We start from the raw sequence: 15001 nt of genomic DNA, 5'->3' as shown, positions 1-15001 counted from the left end.
TTTTAAACCAGGTAAATGATCGTGTTCTCCAAAGACGTGTGTTATTGATAATAACCTTTTCTCACCTTAGGTCTACACAGATAGAGTAACTGTTATTTTCACATCGTGTATTTTAGGTTGCCGTTGTTGCAAAATTAGATCCAGCTAGAGTAGTGGCTGATACGGTGGCATCTAAAGCTCGGATGGGCATTGGAACCAGAGAAGAGTTTGATCTTCAGAAGCCACTGTTTAAGTTGCATACATACAGTGAACAGCAGGTAATTGTCTGTAATCATACTATATAGTTTATTGTATACACATCTATCTTAACAGCAATATATGGTAGTAATATATATTAATAATATGTGCTAAGTAGCCATATTAACAGTAGAACATAGAGTATGATGTGTGTTTAAAAAAAACCCAAACAAACCAACCAACCAAGCCCCAAACCATTAGCAGTAACAGATGGGGTAGTCTCTCTGACCCAGTGTAGCTGCTGGAGGAGCACAAGAGCGGAGCACGAAGGTCCGCTCAGGTCCAGCGTAGGACCCCTGGGCTCTCGCTGAACAGCAGCTCCCAGTGCCACCAGTGGGGAGAGGATACTGGCCTAAATGGGCTGTCGGGCAGTTCCTGTGTTCGCTAGGCATTTTGACTGATCTGTTTGCTATTATTTCATTTCAAAACTCACCCCTTTTACACTTTTATGCATTTATTTAAAAGAGTGCCTCCTTTTCACCTGCTCCAGTTAGTGTTGTGCTGAGTACAACTTGTACTTGAGGTGAATTGACTCAGCATAAAAGTTCTCCTGACTGTATACACGAGAGCTATGTCACAGGTAACTTAGGGAGTATTCTTCTTCCTGGAAGATTATGCACAGCACAAATCTCTTCATAAGCTGAAAAACAGGAGCTTGACTATCTTTACTGCTGGATTGAAGATCAGTTGGGATGTGATCTGCAAGGGCTAAAGGAGAAGAAACCAGTTGGGTGTAAATGAAGCAGGAAACTGAAGTAACTATACTCCTGTTTTCAGGTCACTCAGATCGCTGAGGACAGTGCTAGCTCAATTTCAAATGGAATAAAGCAACGTAGGGGAGGATTTTTTTATTCCCTTACTGTTCCCCATCTGCTCAGTCTATGCATTTGAAATTATTCCCACTCTGGAATTTGAAAATTATGCTTACAGAAAGAGAAGTGCTGCGATACCATTCTATGGCATAAAAGTTTTCTTTTAGGACTGAATAAGCTGAAATTAAACAATGTCTATAACTAAGCTTGTCCAGCACTTCCCATTTTAAGACATTTTAAAGCTTCTCAGTTTGGTAAAGGAGAGATGTGGTACAAGAGATGTAGTTTTTGTTTGGTTATTAAAATTTACCCAAGTCTGACTGATGTATGAGGTTCTGAAAAGCCTTAGCTTGAAAATGCTCTGAACATGTGTATTTGGGGTTGATACCTGAATTCTCAGAATATTCCTGCTGCTCTGACCTCTGCTCCCTCTCTCAGACTGGGAGCCATGGGTCCTGCCGAGCACGTTAGCCTGCTGCCCCCAGAGCTGCGGTGCTTACGGAGAGCCTTGGTCTTCCCGGCAGCTCCGGGCACTGGCAGGGTATGTGGGAACAGAAGGCGATGTCACGCTCTTGTACTCCCCCACTGTAGCCCATGGAAGAAGGATTGGAGAGAGGCTTACAAATTTTGTCAAATAACCTTTTGACAAATTTTAGAAGTGATTTCCCTGGGCAGCAATTGTTGCTATGTAAAATGGAAGTGGTATTGCTATTGCCGGGTAGTAGTTCTCACAAGGCACCGCTATAAGAACCACCACGAATGTGCTAGAAGGACTCGGATTCCTTAGAAACAAACAGGAAGGGATTAAAAGTCTTGTGCTGAAAGCTGGGCTGTATTGATGGGAACATTAGGGAAGTCAGCAGCTCTTCAGTAACTCGGCTGAATTAAGTCACTCGGATTCTCATCTACCCTCTGGGTTTTGCTGAGGAATGACAAGCAGGGCTCTTTGTTAAAATAGTTTGGGATCATTAATACTAAAAAGGGTAATGTCCAGATATGTGCAGTGAGATAAGGCTTATTCACTGTAGAGTTTCTCTGCTTTTGAAGGCCTTTTTGACCATAGTTTTTTTGACTGTCTTTTAAAACTTTTTAAATACATACATCCACAGATAACCTGTAAGATAGACTGTGTGTATGAGGAAAGTATTGCTTTCTTTCTATTTATCATTGCTGTGGTTTATTTTAACAGATCATTTCTGACCCTAGACTTCGCATTGAGCTAGCTCTTCGAGAAGCTGGACTTCATAAAACACTTTATGCCAAAGAGATTTTACCAAAAATTCCACCACTGAAGCTTCCAAGAAGAGATACGGAATCTACAGCTTTTAAAATGTAGAGCGCCTCTTGTATCAGGAGCAGAGGTGCTTCAGGGGTATCGTCTGGCCTATACTGTGAAAACTTCAAATAAATTTCCCTTAGGCTGTGTTATAGAACTACTTAGTTCTCAGTGCGTGCAATCATTTAAAAAAACAACGCGCTTTTCTCGTGCAGTGCTACACATTTTACGCCTGCCTTGGTGAAGGTTTTATAGAGGTTTGGTGGGTGGCAGCTGTTGTAGCATAAATTCCCACGTCCCTTTCTACAGGGCGACAGGACACCCCTACGTGAAAGACTCCAACAGACATTACAGGCCAATCGGATACAAAGCATCTTGAGTACGAGCTCTGGGTTTTAATTGGCAGCATAAATCCAAAATAGCTTTGCAGAATAGTCACTTTGGATTGTGTTATGATACGTGAATACATCCCACGTAACTCTCATTCCAGGTTGCTTGATTCTTTCAATTATGAAATCTTCATTATCATGAATGTTTCTGTTACTCCTTATTATCAAGAGGGCCAGGAAAGCTGGAGAGGGGCTGGTGACGAGGGCAGGGAGTGACAGGCCAAGGGGAATGGCCTGAAGCTGCAGGAGGGGAGATGGAGATGGGATGTGAGGCAGAAATCCTTCCCTGTGAGGGTGCTGAGGCCCTGGCACAGGGTGCCCAGAGAAGCTGTGGCTGCCCCTGGCTCCCTGGCAGTGTTCAAGGCCAGGTTGGATGGGGCTTTGGGCAACCTGGGCTAGTGGAGGGTGTCCCTGCCCATGGCAGGGGGTTGGAACTAGATGGGCTGTGAGGTCCCTTCCCCCCCAAACCGTTCTGTCAGTCTATGCTTATAAGAAGAAATTTAACCTGTGCCTATATTTAGAAACCAATTTGCTGCATCATATTTACTGCAAACCAGTCATGCAGTCATTTCATATTGCAGATTAATCTTTCAGTTCAAATTATAAATAACATTTCAGATCTGGGATCTTTATTTTGGAACTGAAACTACTGACTGTGATTCTATTAAATGAAAGGGAAATTGATGTAATTTCATTTTGTAACTGATTATGTTTTCAAGCCTTACATAAGATGACTGTAAAATGTATGTGAACAAGTTACAATTAGCAGTTTAAACAAAAATTTCTAAGGGCAATGAAATGTCGGAACGTCCATAGTTGCATATCTAGAAAATTATGGGAACTTCATTAAGGTAATATTGTAATGCCTTATAGGCGTTAACGGATCCCGTACCTTCAATGCTTTGTGAAACACAAGTAATTCCTCACTGTCGAAACAAAAAGCTGAGGATTGGGGTAGATGAGGGCCACCTCTGTGTTCTCCCGGCGGAGCCCATGGCGCCGGTTCGGCACGCGCCAAGCAGGAGGTTTCGCGCCAGGCACCGTGTGCTGCCTCCCCGCCTGCACAGCAGCAGCCCCTCGGCTGGTGACACATCCAGCGACTCTGCACCAAATGTTTTGCAGTCGCAGACAAGCAGCGTTTAGTTTTTCACACCTCAACAGGATCATAACGCTGGCAGAATCTTGTAGCGTGAGCCCGATGTCAGCGCGTGTCTCTGAGCACCGGGGGGAGGGAGGTTTGCTTGCGCCTGGCTGCTCAAGGGTGCAAAGTCAGGAGCAGCTCCCGGACGTGCCGAGAAGGGTGCCGGAAGGGCAGGGGACGAGCTGGGGCGACAGACTCCCGAGAGCAGGCAGAGTTTAAGACTGGGGCAACATAATCTGAGCGTGGAAGTTATTTATTGGGGGGATAATGCTACAGAGACTGCCCAAAAGGTGTGGGAGCTGTGTGTCTTCTGGATTCAGCCTTTGCATGTTTGTGCTAAAATTACAACTCTGTGTATATTTGCGCATTTTATTTCGGTATCTCATTTGAGGTAACTCTTTATTTTTAAAACACACTTGGCCAGCTTCACAACCTGTTGGATGTTCCTGCAGGGGAGACCAGCATTGATTTTCTTCTCTTTTGGAGACCAGTCTGGCTTCTAGGCTGCTTCCCAGAAACGGAAGATCCCAAACTTAAGGCAGTCTTTTTTTTCTCTTCTCGCTGTTAAAAGCAGATTTACGAGATCATTTCAGTGGCACAAAATCTTTTCAGATTATAGTTGTCTTGTCATCTTTTATAAAAACCAAGACATTTATGAAAAAAGAAAGTTTAAATGAAGCAGATATTTGGGTTTGAAATAAAGGGCGTTGATTTTTAGGCAGTGTCTTGCCATTGTCTTCACACCTGTTGTTTCTCAGGGTAGAAGTCCGCTTACCTCGACGAGTCTGTGCCAGCTCCCTGCAGCCATGAATCGGGGCTCGTTAGCGATTCGGCGAGGCCAGAATGAGGACTTTTAGAGGGATTTCCATCTGACGGTGGAGCATGGAAAGCGTGCAGGTCAGTGAACCTGGCTTCAGGTATTTTGCGCCACACGCCCAGGGACGTGTGTGTGCAGGTGGCCTTTGCCGGGAGCTCCGGCACAGCCCCTCGGCCGCTCACTGGCCTCTGCGGGGAGGAGCGGGCGTTTCGGCCTCGCCTTACCGCTGGCCACGAGAGATGATCGAGACCTCTCAGGAAATGGAGATGCTTATAAGGACATTTGTTTTCATGATAAATGCTTTCTATGCTTTTTAAGAAAAACTGAGATTTTGCAAGTTACTTTTGTACAAAGATGGATGAAATTAATTGCACGTAAAAATCTTAATTTAGAAAATGTTAATGGGAAGTTGACTTCTCAGCTGGCATCTCCTGCAGCCCTTTGTTGGTTTTGACTCCGTAAGGGTGACAGTTCAGAATTCAGCTATCCTTCAGGCCGATGTACGAAGTGTATGCAGTTTGACTAACAATCTGATTTTTTTTAAAGCTCGAGACAAACTTCTTCATGAAAACTAAAGTGTTCAGGTTTGAGATAAACGACTTATCTGTGAATTTTGGTAGTCAGAAAAGCAGCTTAAATGTTAAATAGTGCCTGAAAGTCAAGTTTCCAACTGGTGCAAGATCAGTTGTGGTATCCAGCTGTTGCAAACCACTTAATGTTCATGCCAGTTTATGGGCACGTAAGCTTATATGCACGCTTGTGCGTGTATTTATAGAAAAAGACAAACGTGAGTGATCGCAATGCCAGCTCTTACCCCTCTGAGCATAGAGAGGGCTTTGCAGTAATGGTTAGTGTTTTGAAAAGGAGCTCACCAAGGACACACAGTCTGAGCTCTGTAAACTACGGACTCGTCTGGAACCCTTAGAGTGTCAAACTTAGAATGCGCAACACAATAAAGAACAACTTTTAACAACATGATCATTAAGCTAAAAGCAAAATAAGAAAACCAAGAATCTCTTCACCGGACAGTGTTGTAAAAAAAATGGAGAGTTCACCATCTCCTGCAAAGCTAATGACCAGAACTGTGTTTCTGTAAGCAGAGTAAACCTCACTCATCACATTGGGCAAAATGTTAAAGTAGCATATTTCTGTTCCTGGAGTGGTTTTAAATTATTTTCACAAAGGACTTAAGGTACGTTGCTATTAGTACAGATGTTTCTTGAGCAGACTTTGGACTTAGCTGAACTGAGCCTGAATGGTACGTTGGATCGCATGGTGAGCGACTGGAGGGATTTTGTTTCAGTCCTGGGAGGACACTGGCTCCTGTCCTGGGATTCCTCCCCCGCAGGTTAATATCTGAGCCAAGGAACTGCGATCGCGGAATGGAAACTAGGAACCAATCTGCTTTTCTTGTAAAAAAGTGGAGTTTGCTTTTTCACAGCAGCAAGCTGACTGTATCCCAGATGAAAGTGCTGGCAAGTTGTTGGCGTAGCTGAGTGGGACCGTGGAAGCGGGGTCCCGGCGCCGGGGGAGCACCCCGGACGGCCCCACTCGCTGCCAGCCCCCCGTCCCAGCAGCCGACTCTGCGGAAGGGAGGCGGCGGCGTGATGAGGTGCGGTGGGGTGACAGGAGGGACACCAGAGAAACCCGCACGTCTGGGAGGTAAATTGAGCTGCACCCGGGCGTTTGGAAAGAGCGCTGGGATGAGAAGGGCCCCGGGGTTGCTGATGAAGCCAATTTTAGGATACGGACTGGAGAACGAGTACCCTGGGGAAGCCCCTCGGCATGCCTGTAAGTATCTTTAGACCTACATGTTTGTGCTCTTTGTGTCATTAATATCTCAAGATCCTCTCCCAAGGTTTTGGATACGTTAAAATTTTGTTTACCAGAACTCTTAAATCCTGGAAGTTACTGTTCCAAAGGTGGTGTAATTTGTTTGGAAGCAAGCTGTAACTGAACCTTCAGACCTGGAAGTGATTTCAGTGGGGAATTCTTCAGGCTGCAGGTAACCCTCCGTGAAAACGCCCTCCGCTCGACCCGGGCGCAGTTCAGTCTCTTACAGCTTGTGGAGAGGATTTTCTGGATCGTTGATGGGAGTCGATTAGCGGGTGAATGTGCAAGATGCGGTCCCTGGCAGTTACCTGAAATCGGGTCAAGGTTGTATCAGTAACGTGTGCTCCCCGTCCCTTTCCCTCTCAGGGGGTTCCCCCCGTGCCCAAACTTGCCGACCACGCGACGGGGGCAAAGCTGCTCCCGCTTAGCCGGACAGTTTGTGCTTCCCGCATGCCGAGCTCTTGTGTTCAAACACTCTGGTACGCGTCCAGTTTTGACAGATCTTTAAATATTATTGTATGAATGAAAGTCCAAACGGCCTTTGTAACAGCAACAAATAACAATAGCGGTCACAAATGCGGATTCATTTTGCATGTCGTTTAGTTTATACCGAATGCAAAGGCATTGCCTTCTGAGAGGATCGCTGCGGACAGGGGTGACCCGAACAGGACAATCCTTTACAGCGACTCAAGACAGGGGCGAAGAACCTGCAGTTTGGTAACACAGTCTTAATTTCTCTGCGAGTTTTGGCTGGAGCTCTCCTGGGGTGTGTAGGTGTGTTGGTGCAGTTCAAGCTGTACTGGTGATCTGCAGCTCCTGCACGGCGATGTTCACTGGATCCGGCCACACCACTCAGCTGCACGGGGCCCCCGCTATTTCCTTTGAATAGTTACTGAACTCCTGTTAACCGCAGTGTTTAAAGCCCACGCAGTATGCCCGTGTGTAGAGGAGAAAATTACACAGCTTTTAACATCTGTAAAGAGGCAGAGCGAGCCCACGGGAGTTAAGTACAGGGGGTATCGCAGTCTGCAGGGCCAGTCATCGCCGCTCCTCTGAGGTCCTTGGCGTACGTCAGCTGTGAAGGTCTGCCAGGTTAAATCCAAAAATTGCCAAATTACACAGGAAGAGGGGCATAGCAAGCTGTGCAGAAAGGGAAAATTGGGGAAAACCCCCCTTCATTTAGGTTTAATCTTACCTAAGGAGCTGCCATGGATGGCAGGCAGCTGGAGCTGCACGCGAGTGGTGGTCCGTGCTGGGGCAGCAGTGGTGCTGGCCGGGGAGCTGGGTCCCGGGGCACTGATGCTCCCTCCGCTCCCACCGCAGCCCCGGGGCATCGCCGCAGGCTGGACCCGACGCTGTGCTCAGTGCGACCCGGCGCGGGCACCCATCCCCACCTCTCCCCTACCTCCACTGGTGCCTTTGGCTGTCCTGCAGCTGCACCGGGGTCCACAGAGCGGCCCCATGCCCGGTGCAGCTACTCCCCTCGCACAGCAGGTGAAGTCCTTTGTGTGAGCAAAACGTGTACCTGCGGCGTGCTAACCTGGGCAGAGTGCTTCATTTTATTGCTGTTCCTACTGTTAATCCTCTCAAATGGCTTTTTGTTTAAATAAACATGGCCTTGAGCAATACGCAGATGGTCGCGTTTGCAAGCAGATCCAAAAGTTTATAAATAGTCCTCAGATTATTAATTCTTCATTTATTACATTTCATCTACGCTGCAATCAGCATTTAATTTTGCAAAGGAAACGGTTCCAGAGTAACCAAAGTTTGTTTATATAAATGTCACGCGCTTCCTGACATTTTTCTTGTGTTTGGTAGTTCTGAAGTTACAATCTTGTTGTAGGAAACAACTCAGTGCAACCCATCTGCTGGGCTCGTTTTCTGTGCCAGGGTGCAGCTACTGGCCTCCTGCTTTCGGAGGGTCTGTGACCGTGCGTGGCTCCTGTGTAGCGGCTGGACCAGGGGCAGCAGAGGTCCCCCGGGCACCTGCATCGTCCCAGCGAGCGACCGCTGTTGGGTGGATCTTCGCTCTGGATCCGCCACCAGCTCCAGCAGCGCTGGCCGTGCAGGTGACATTACAAAATTTAACCGTCAGATGTGCGAGAGACCAATTAGCAGAGGAGGTCTCGCCCTGGCGAAACGCTGAAATCGGTACTGCGCGTTCTGAAGGCATCCCCTGCTCTGAGTGCTGAACAAACTCCAATGTGTCAGGTGGGTCTGATCCTGCAGCCTTTCTTAGGCTTTGGTAGCCCTACAAAAGAACATGAAGACTTGGCATTATGCTTGGGTGGAGGGAGGACAGCCAAAGATCGTTTTGCCTTTGTAGAAGACACGGGTGCACGTCATACGGCTGACGAGCGTGGGAAAGTCAGGAATCTTCCGTGCTGCAGGCGCGTAGTTCCTCCGTGAGGTCCTTGTCCAGCTTGGTGCTCCGCACCACTGTGTCATCCAGCACCACCTGCTCAAGCTGTGGCTCGAAGGAGTCATCCACCGCCGTGTCTGTGATCGCAACAGACCCGGCCTCGATCCCTGTGGAAACAAAGGCTGAGGCTGAGCCAGACCTCACAACACTTGTGACCTGCTGCAAAACTTCAGCGTGACAGAAAAATCTCTGCAGATGTATGTGCGAGTGTGGGGTTGGTTTCTTTAGTGAGTAAAACAGATGTGAGAGAATAATTGAAATTCATGCAGTAGCACAGATGTACAAGTAAAACGTACAGAATCAGCACACGATGAGCCGTTGTGGGAACGTGCTGAGTGGCGGCGTTTGCATTGCGGCTGGCTTGCAGGGATCCTGCCCCACCACCAGCTTGCGCAGGCGCGAGCAGCACCAGCACCCTGGCTGGGGGTCCCCCCAGCGCAGAGGAGTACAGGCACTGGGGCAGCCGGGAGGAACTCACAGCGAGAGACTGCCTTCCAGTCAAGTGTTTTCTGTTTGAAAAGTGATACCAAATTGTTGTGAATTCAAGGCCTTTGTCATTATGAAAACGTGCACTCTGCTAAGCCAGTCACTAGAAGTTTGCTGGGGTTTAACCCAAAACAAAATATCATGTTCTTTGCTATTTGGGGACCTGACAAAATAGCAAAGCTCATAATTACATCACCTATTGCTGAGATTTTTTTGTGTTAATAGCCTCTTTGCCCAGAAGAAAGACCATGGATAGCTCGTCTAAGCCTCCAGAAGTACCGATGCCTATAATAGTGACGTCTCAGCATTTTGTATGGTGCAGCAGTTTGATTAGTTGATAGAAATGGAAGAGATGCCTATCCCGTGCTGCTGGCAGGAGGGAAAAGAAAAACGTCCTTCCCTGTGATGCTGCAGCAGGTGACAGGTACATGACTGCACCGAGCCCAGGGTTACGCTGTGGCCTCTTTCCACTGGTGAGGCCAACAGCGATTTTTTTGAGGGGGGGAGACATCTCAGGGTCTTTGAAGCCTGTCCAGCTGAAGTGCCTAACTCTCTTCTCCTCCCCTCGGCACTTTGAAGGCTGCTCTTATCAATGGAGCTGATGTTCATCTCTGGGGACCAGCAATTCGGGCGCGCAGATGGCGTCTCTCCTTTGAGAAAGGTCTCTCCACAAATGCCTCCCAACGGCTGAATGCTCCAGGACCTTCCCCTTCGTTGCCCGTCCTTAGGCCACGTGCTGACTTCCATTCTTTGTTGTGTCCTGCTCGTACTCTTGGAGTGGTGAATTTCCATGAGGACAACCCAAGCCTCCGCTTCTCTGGGCCCGTCCTCGCCCCCTGCGGGAGCCCCTCCCCCCGCATCGCTGGGCGTGCAGGACGATGGATGGGTTTGTACCCCTGGGGGAGGACCGGTTTCGGGGTCAGGCATTTGCCACGTGAAACTTCACGCCTCGCAGGCCACCTGCCCTGCTTCCTGGCTCGTGTCACCCGCCCCGGTGTCCCCCCATCCCCAGCGCCTGCCTGGCTGCCCGCAGGCTCTCCCCTCCGCCAGCCCCGGCCCCTTCCCCGTCCTGCGCCACGGCTCGTGGTGCCCCGCTGCGCCCGCTCCGCTGCTGCTCCGCTGGGCCGGCAGACGTTTTGCGAATCTCAAGCTGTCGAGGCCGCCGCTGCTTTCTGCCCAGAGCTCCCTCACACAATCGTCTTGGTTTTCTGCTCCATCGCTCACCTGCCATCCTTTTCTCGGCTTTACCTTTAAAAACAAAAGGTGTTTGGTGGCGTGGGGTTTGTTTTTTCCTCATGAAAAATGGCTCATGTTTTCTTGGGTTTGCTATCCTGTTGGAAAACCTGAAGGAAGCATATGTAAAGCAGCACCGTTAATTTAACGTATGCAGTCAGTTTTCCGATTGCTTTGTCTCTTTTCATTTGGCTGTGAGACTGATGGTCTATTAGGTTTGTATCATGTTTTAAATATGAAAACATTTTGCATGTTGTTATTTTGGAACATCAGCCTGACTTATTTGCCAATGCCTAAAAAATTTATTCTCGTTGTAAATATTCAAAGCAGGAAACTGTTCCTGCCTCCGGTATGTTTGAGTTCATTTGTGTTTCTAAGCAACTTGCAAAAATGTGATGTTGGCAGCTGCTCTGCACAAAGCGTTTTGGGGGAGGCTCGCTGCGTGCTCTGCCCTGTGTCCCCTCGCAGGGACGAGCCCGGGGGTCGATGGCTTCTGCATTGGCGCAAAGCTGCTGCATGGCCCAGAGCTCAGCGCCCGCCTTTCTTCTAGCTGTGTCACAACTGCTGTCAGACTGGGGAACAGCAAAACTCATGGGGTTTTTCCCCCTTAGATCCTTTCAGATTGGTTCCCTCAGGCTTTTCCGTTGGTCAGGTTTGCTTTGGTCTTGTCAGAGGGACCAGACGTGAGCTGCTGTGTGAGTGACGCTGGCTCCTGTGAATCAGATTTAAGACTAATCTTGTGCCTGGAGAAATGACGACAGGACCGAGCCTTGGGGTATGAGCACTCATCAGCACAGCCTGTATTTGCTTTTGCCTTTGTGCCGTGCCAAACGTATTGCTGCTCTTAAAGAATAATTAATAATAAAGCAAGGTTTTTACTTTAGAGCTCATGTCAATGTGATACTGCCAGCAATATTTCATAGTTCATGGTGGTGCGAAGTGGTCTTCACCTCTCAAATTGCCAGACTGCTGAGCTGAGCAAAATATGTGCGTGTTCATTTTTAATATGATGCTTTTTAAACTGAACATGGAGGGTGCAGAGAAATATCATTCAAACAGAAGAAGCTTTACCATGGCTGAAGGGTTGCACTGGTGCTAATGGCTGAAAAACTGAAAAGAGGGACAAAATCTGCCGGTGGGTGTCGCGGGAGGTGGAGGCACGGGAGGGAGAGGTCGTGCCGGCCACCCTCCCTGGGCTGGGGGAGACGGGGCCCCTGCACCGGCCCGCTGCGGCACCACGCCGGCAGCAGCAGACCCCGGGGCAGGGGCTGCTGTGAGCGCCCGGGATGGACAACGCGTGCGGCGCGGTGCAGGCCAGCACGGTACTTACGCCGATGGAGAGCACTGGCCTGGTATGTGGCGTACCGGTCCGTCCCCACGCAGATGTCTGTCAGGTCCTCCCCGTCGCCCGCCAGTCCCTGCTCCTTGGGCACCAACTGGGCAAATGCCATCATCCTGTGCGGGCTGCTGCCAACGCAGACAAGCTGGATGTAAAATATGAATTTGTTGGTACTTTTTAGCTAAAACAGGTACCAAGATTCAGTCGTAAAGTGGCAGCGGCAGGCTGCGCTGGACACGTCTCCCCAGAGAGCGCGGTGGGATGCTGCGTCCTCACAGGCGATCGGGGGCTATCGGAACAACTGAGGGTCTCAAAAACAGGAGTTACAACCAAACCGTTACTCCTTTAGGGTTGTGACTACGCTACGTCCAGACAGCTGTACAGCTGCACATACTTGGGTATCAGTCCCAGGCCAAGAAAATCTAAAATAATTCAGCAAATTTAAGCTGTTAGTATTCCTACTGACAGCAAAGCAAAACCAGATGTCAGAGTAGCTCATCACTTAATTTATTCTATCAACAGTGCCGACTGCAATTAGTGAGCACTGCTGATGACACAGAGGCCACGAAGTCAGAGAGGAAAAAGGACAAATTTTACATATTAAAAGAAAAAATGCTCCCTGAATGCAGGAGGGGGACCGGCATGCGGCCGCAAGGGCAGCGCTGCTGATCCGGCTGCCAGCGGCGCAGGGGAGCGGGAGCCTGAGTGCGGCAGCGGCTGTGCCAGGCTGCTCGAGCACCACGCCGCTGAGGAAGTGCTCTGATTTCAAATGGAAGAGGAATGTGGTCGTGACAGGCTGGTTCTGACAGCAGGTCTCAGCCAAAAATATGACCTCCCCTTTCCCTTGTCTCCAGTAGATGATGATCAGATGCTTTGCACAAATGCTTCTTCCGTCTGTCCTCTAACATGGGAGCCAATATAAAATCAGGGTTTACAGAACCACAGGTTTTTAAAGGAGAATTTCCTTTAGGGATTTCTGCCAAAACAAACAAGGATGGAGAACCTCCCTGCCCGGTCTGCCCCGGGTGGCCGGGTCCCTTTGCCGAGCAGCCGGACCCCGTCCGCAGTGGGAGCATCCGCAGCAGCGGGGCCCTGGCACAGGATGGCAGAGCTGTGGCACGAGGGGGTGCAGAGCCCTGTGGGGCTGGGTGCTGCTGCCTTGCTTTTGCACCTGCTCTTTACCTTTATGTCCCCAAACGTTGCGGGCAGGTTGCGTGTCTTCGTTCCCATGTCTGAGTGACAGAGAACGCCCTCCTCCCTCGAGTCCAAGTGTGGAGTTTTAACATGGACAAGCCCACTGCCGCGGGGAGACGGGGCGAAGATGGGTGGGGGCAGTGGGCACCGGGCAGCACCCGCGGGAACGGGGACAGGGCAGGACAGGGTGCGGGGTGGCCGGGGAGCCCCCGCGAGGGGCACACACAGCCCTGCCGTTGGGATGGGACGGGGGCGAGCAGCTCTGCATGGCCTCCGGGGTGGCTGCCTTTCTGTCAGAGCCCTACTGCCACACGGGCTGTCACGCCGTGTGCATCCATCCCTATGGGTAACCTCTTCGACATCTCTTCTGTTATGGCTGCGTGTTTGGAAAAAAATGTTTAGTCAATGGCAACCTTAGCTCGCTCTTTCATATAATTCTGCCAGAAATATCAAGTGGGTAATAAGCTCTTAGCAAATCGGGATTTTATATTTCTGTTGTCCCAAATAACTGCCTAGCAGTACAAGTGCAAATTAAATTCAGATTCCGTAGACAGCGGGAGGCCAGTTTGCCTTCCCTTTCCCGTGCTTTAATAGATGGAAAGCAACTAAGTAACAATACAGGTCAATTTTACAAATAAGGCTTAAACAAAACCCAGAGAACATTTTTCTTGTCTTATTAAAACAAACTCAAACCCTCCCCTGTTACTCACCCGGAGTAACCTGTTGTTTTGGTCACAGCAGCTCTCCCAGAGTCAGCTGAAAGCGATACTCTGCAGAAAAGGTAAGGAAAACAGCCCGCTGTTTCTTCAGCTGTTGGGTTTTGGAGCTCAGAAGAGGTTTTAAGGGGCTCTGCAGGGGGTTAAATACCCTCTCTCTGCTTTGTGCGGCTCCCAAGACCAACAGTGGCCGGTCCCCTCCGCCCGCTCCCCTTCGCCCCATCAGGTGTGAGAGGTTCCTCCTCAGCTGGTGCTGCGGTTTGTCCCCGGCTGGCTGTTTTTGCAGGTGTGTCGCCATTAACCTTGACTCGCCTTCCATGGCCGCGCTCAGGCGGTGAGGGCCGGTGCCGGCGACCCGCTTGCCCTCTGGCCGGCAGGGCAGGCGCCGGGGCGCGTGGCAGACACATGTGCGCACCGGGGCGCAGGCCTGCCCCCAGCTCCGGCAACAGCTTCGGGCCAAGGGTTTGTCCAAAGTCGCTGCGGCAGCACTCCTCCCCAGGCTGTGCTTCCTGCGGGCCCGCCAGCTTCAGACCGTGCCTTTCTCTGGCCCCGTTCGGTGCAAATTTGAAAGCAGCCTGGATTTTTCTTGGGTTCAAAAAGAGTTAGTGCTGCAGCAAACCGGCGAAGGGGTGGTGGTGCATTGGGCAGCGCGGGGTGCATGGAGCTTGGCACCACGGCTTGCAGCTGCAGCAGCCCCGGCTGTTACACGGGTCCGTGTGGATCAACCCGTGCCGGCAGAGCAGCCGCCTCGTGCCCGGCACTCACGGCACGTGTGTTCGGGGCAGCCATGCTGGCAGGGGCTGGGCAGCGCCCCAGGCGTCGGTCTGATGACGTGAAGCCACCAGCTTGGGCACTCGGGGGTGACGGGGCTCGGCGGGGGGCTGGCTCCAGGGTGGGGGCTCGGCACGCTTGGCTCCCCAGCCCTGACCGGCCTGTCAGAGCATTCAGTTGCCGTAGGCCAGGACACCTTTTACACTTTGAACCATCATGGTCCTCCTGGGTGGCCCAGAAAATTGAGATGGAAAACGGCAAGCAGCAATGGATGGATGTGCCTGCTCCCACTAATCCCCCTCTTCACCCTCACAGCTCTTAACACAAAAAAGTGA

The 15001-nt window shown here is 50.2% G+C and overlaps 2 protein-coding genes across 5 annotated transcripts in view; one reads left to right on the top strand and one right to left on the bottom strand.

Annotated features, from left to right (window-relative positions):
- The window catches only part of CCDC148 (coiled-coil domain containing 148), a 57990-nt gene extending 53382 nt beyond the window's left edge, over positions 1 to 4608 (top strand). For all 4 annotated transcript variants that reach the window (XM_075757402.1, XM_010301592.2, XM_075757404.1 and 1 more), the window contains 2 exons: positions 117 to 257; positions 2239 to 4608. In XM_075757402.1, the coding sequence (XP_075613517.1) occupies positions 117 to 257; positions 2239 to 2385 (288 nt within the window). In that variant the 3' untranslated portion in view covers positions 2386 to 4608. The remainder of the gene's footprint in view (positions 1 to 116; positions 258 to 2238) is intronic.
- A 3779-nt stretch (positions 4609 to 8387) lies between these two features.
- UPP2 (uridine phosphorylase 2) lies at positions 8388 to 14757 on the bottom strand. Its single transcript, XM_075757406.1, is given in 4 exon segments — positions 8388 to 8887; positions 8889 to 9034; positions 11977 to 12130; positions 13890 to 14757. Coding segments are annotated over 3 exon segments (375 nt in total). The 5' UTR covers positions 12101 to 12130; positions 13890 to 14757; the 3' UTR covers positions 8388 to 8782.
- Positions 14758 to 15001: the final 244 nt, after the last annotated feature.

Source organism: Balearica regulorum, chromosome 6 (assembly GCF_011004875.1).
Source record: "Balearica regulorum gibbericeps isolate bBalReg1 chromosome 6, bBalReg1.pri, whole genome shotgun sequence".
NCBI classification, from domain to species: Eukaryota; Metazoa; Chordata; class Aves; order Gruiformes; family Gruidae; genus Balearica; species Balearica regulorum.
The sequence above is the reverse complement of the archived record's forward strand: the minus strand, read 5'-3'. Positions and strand labels throughout refer to the sequence as shown.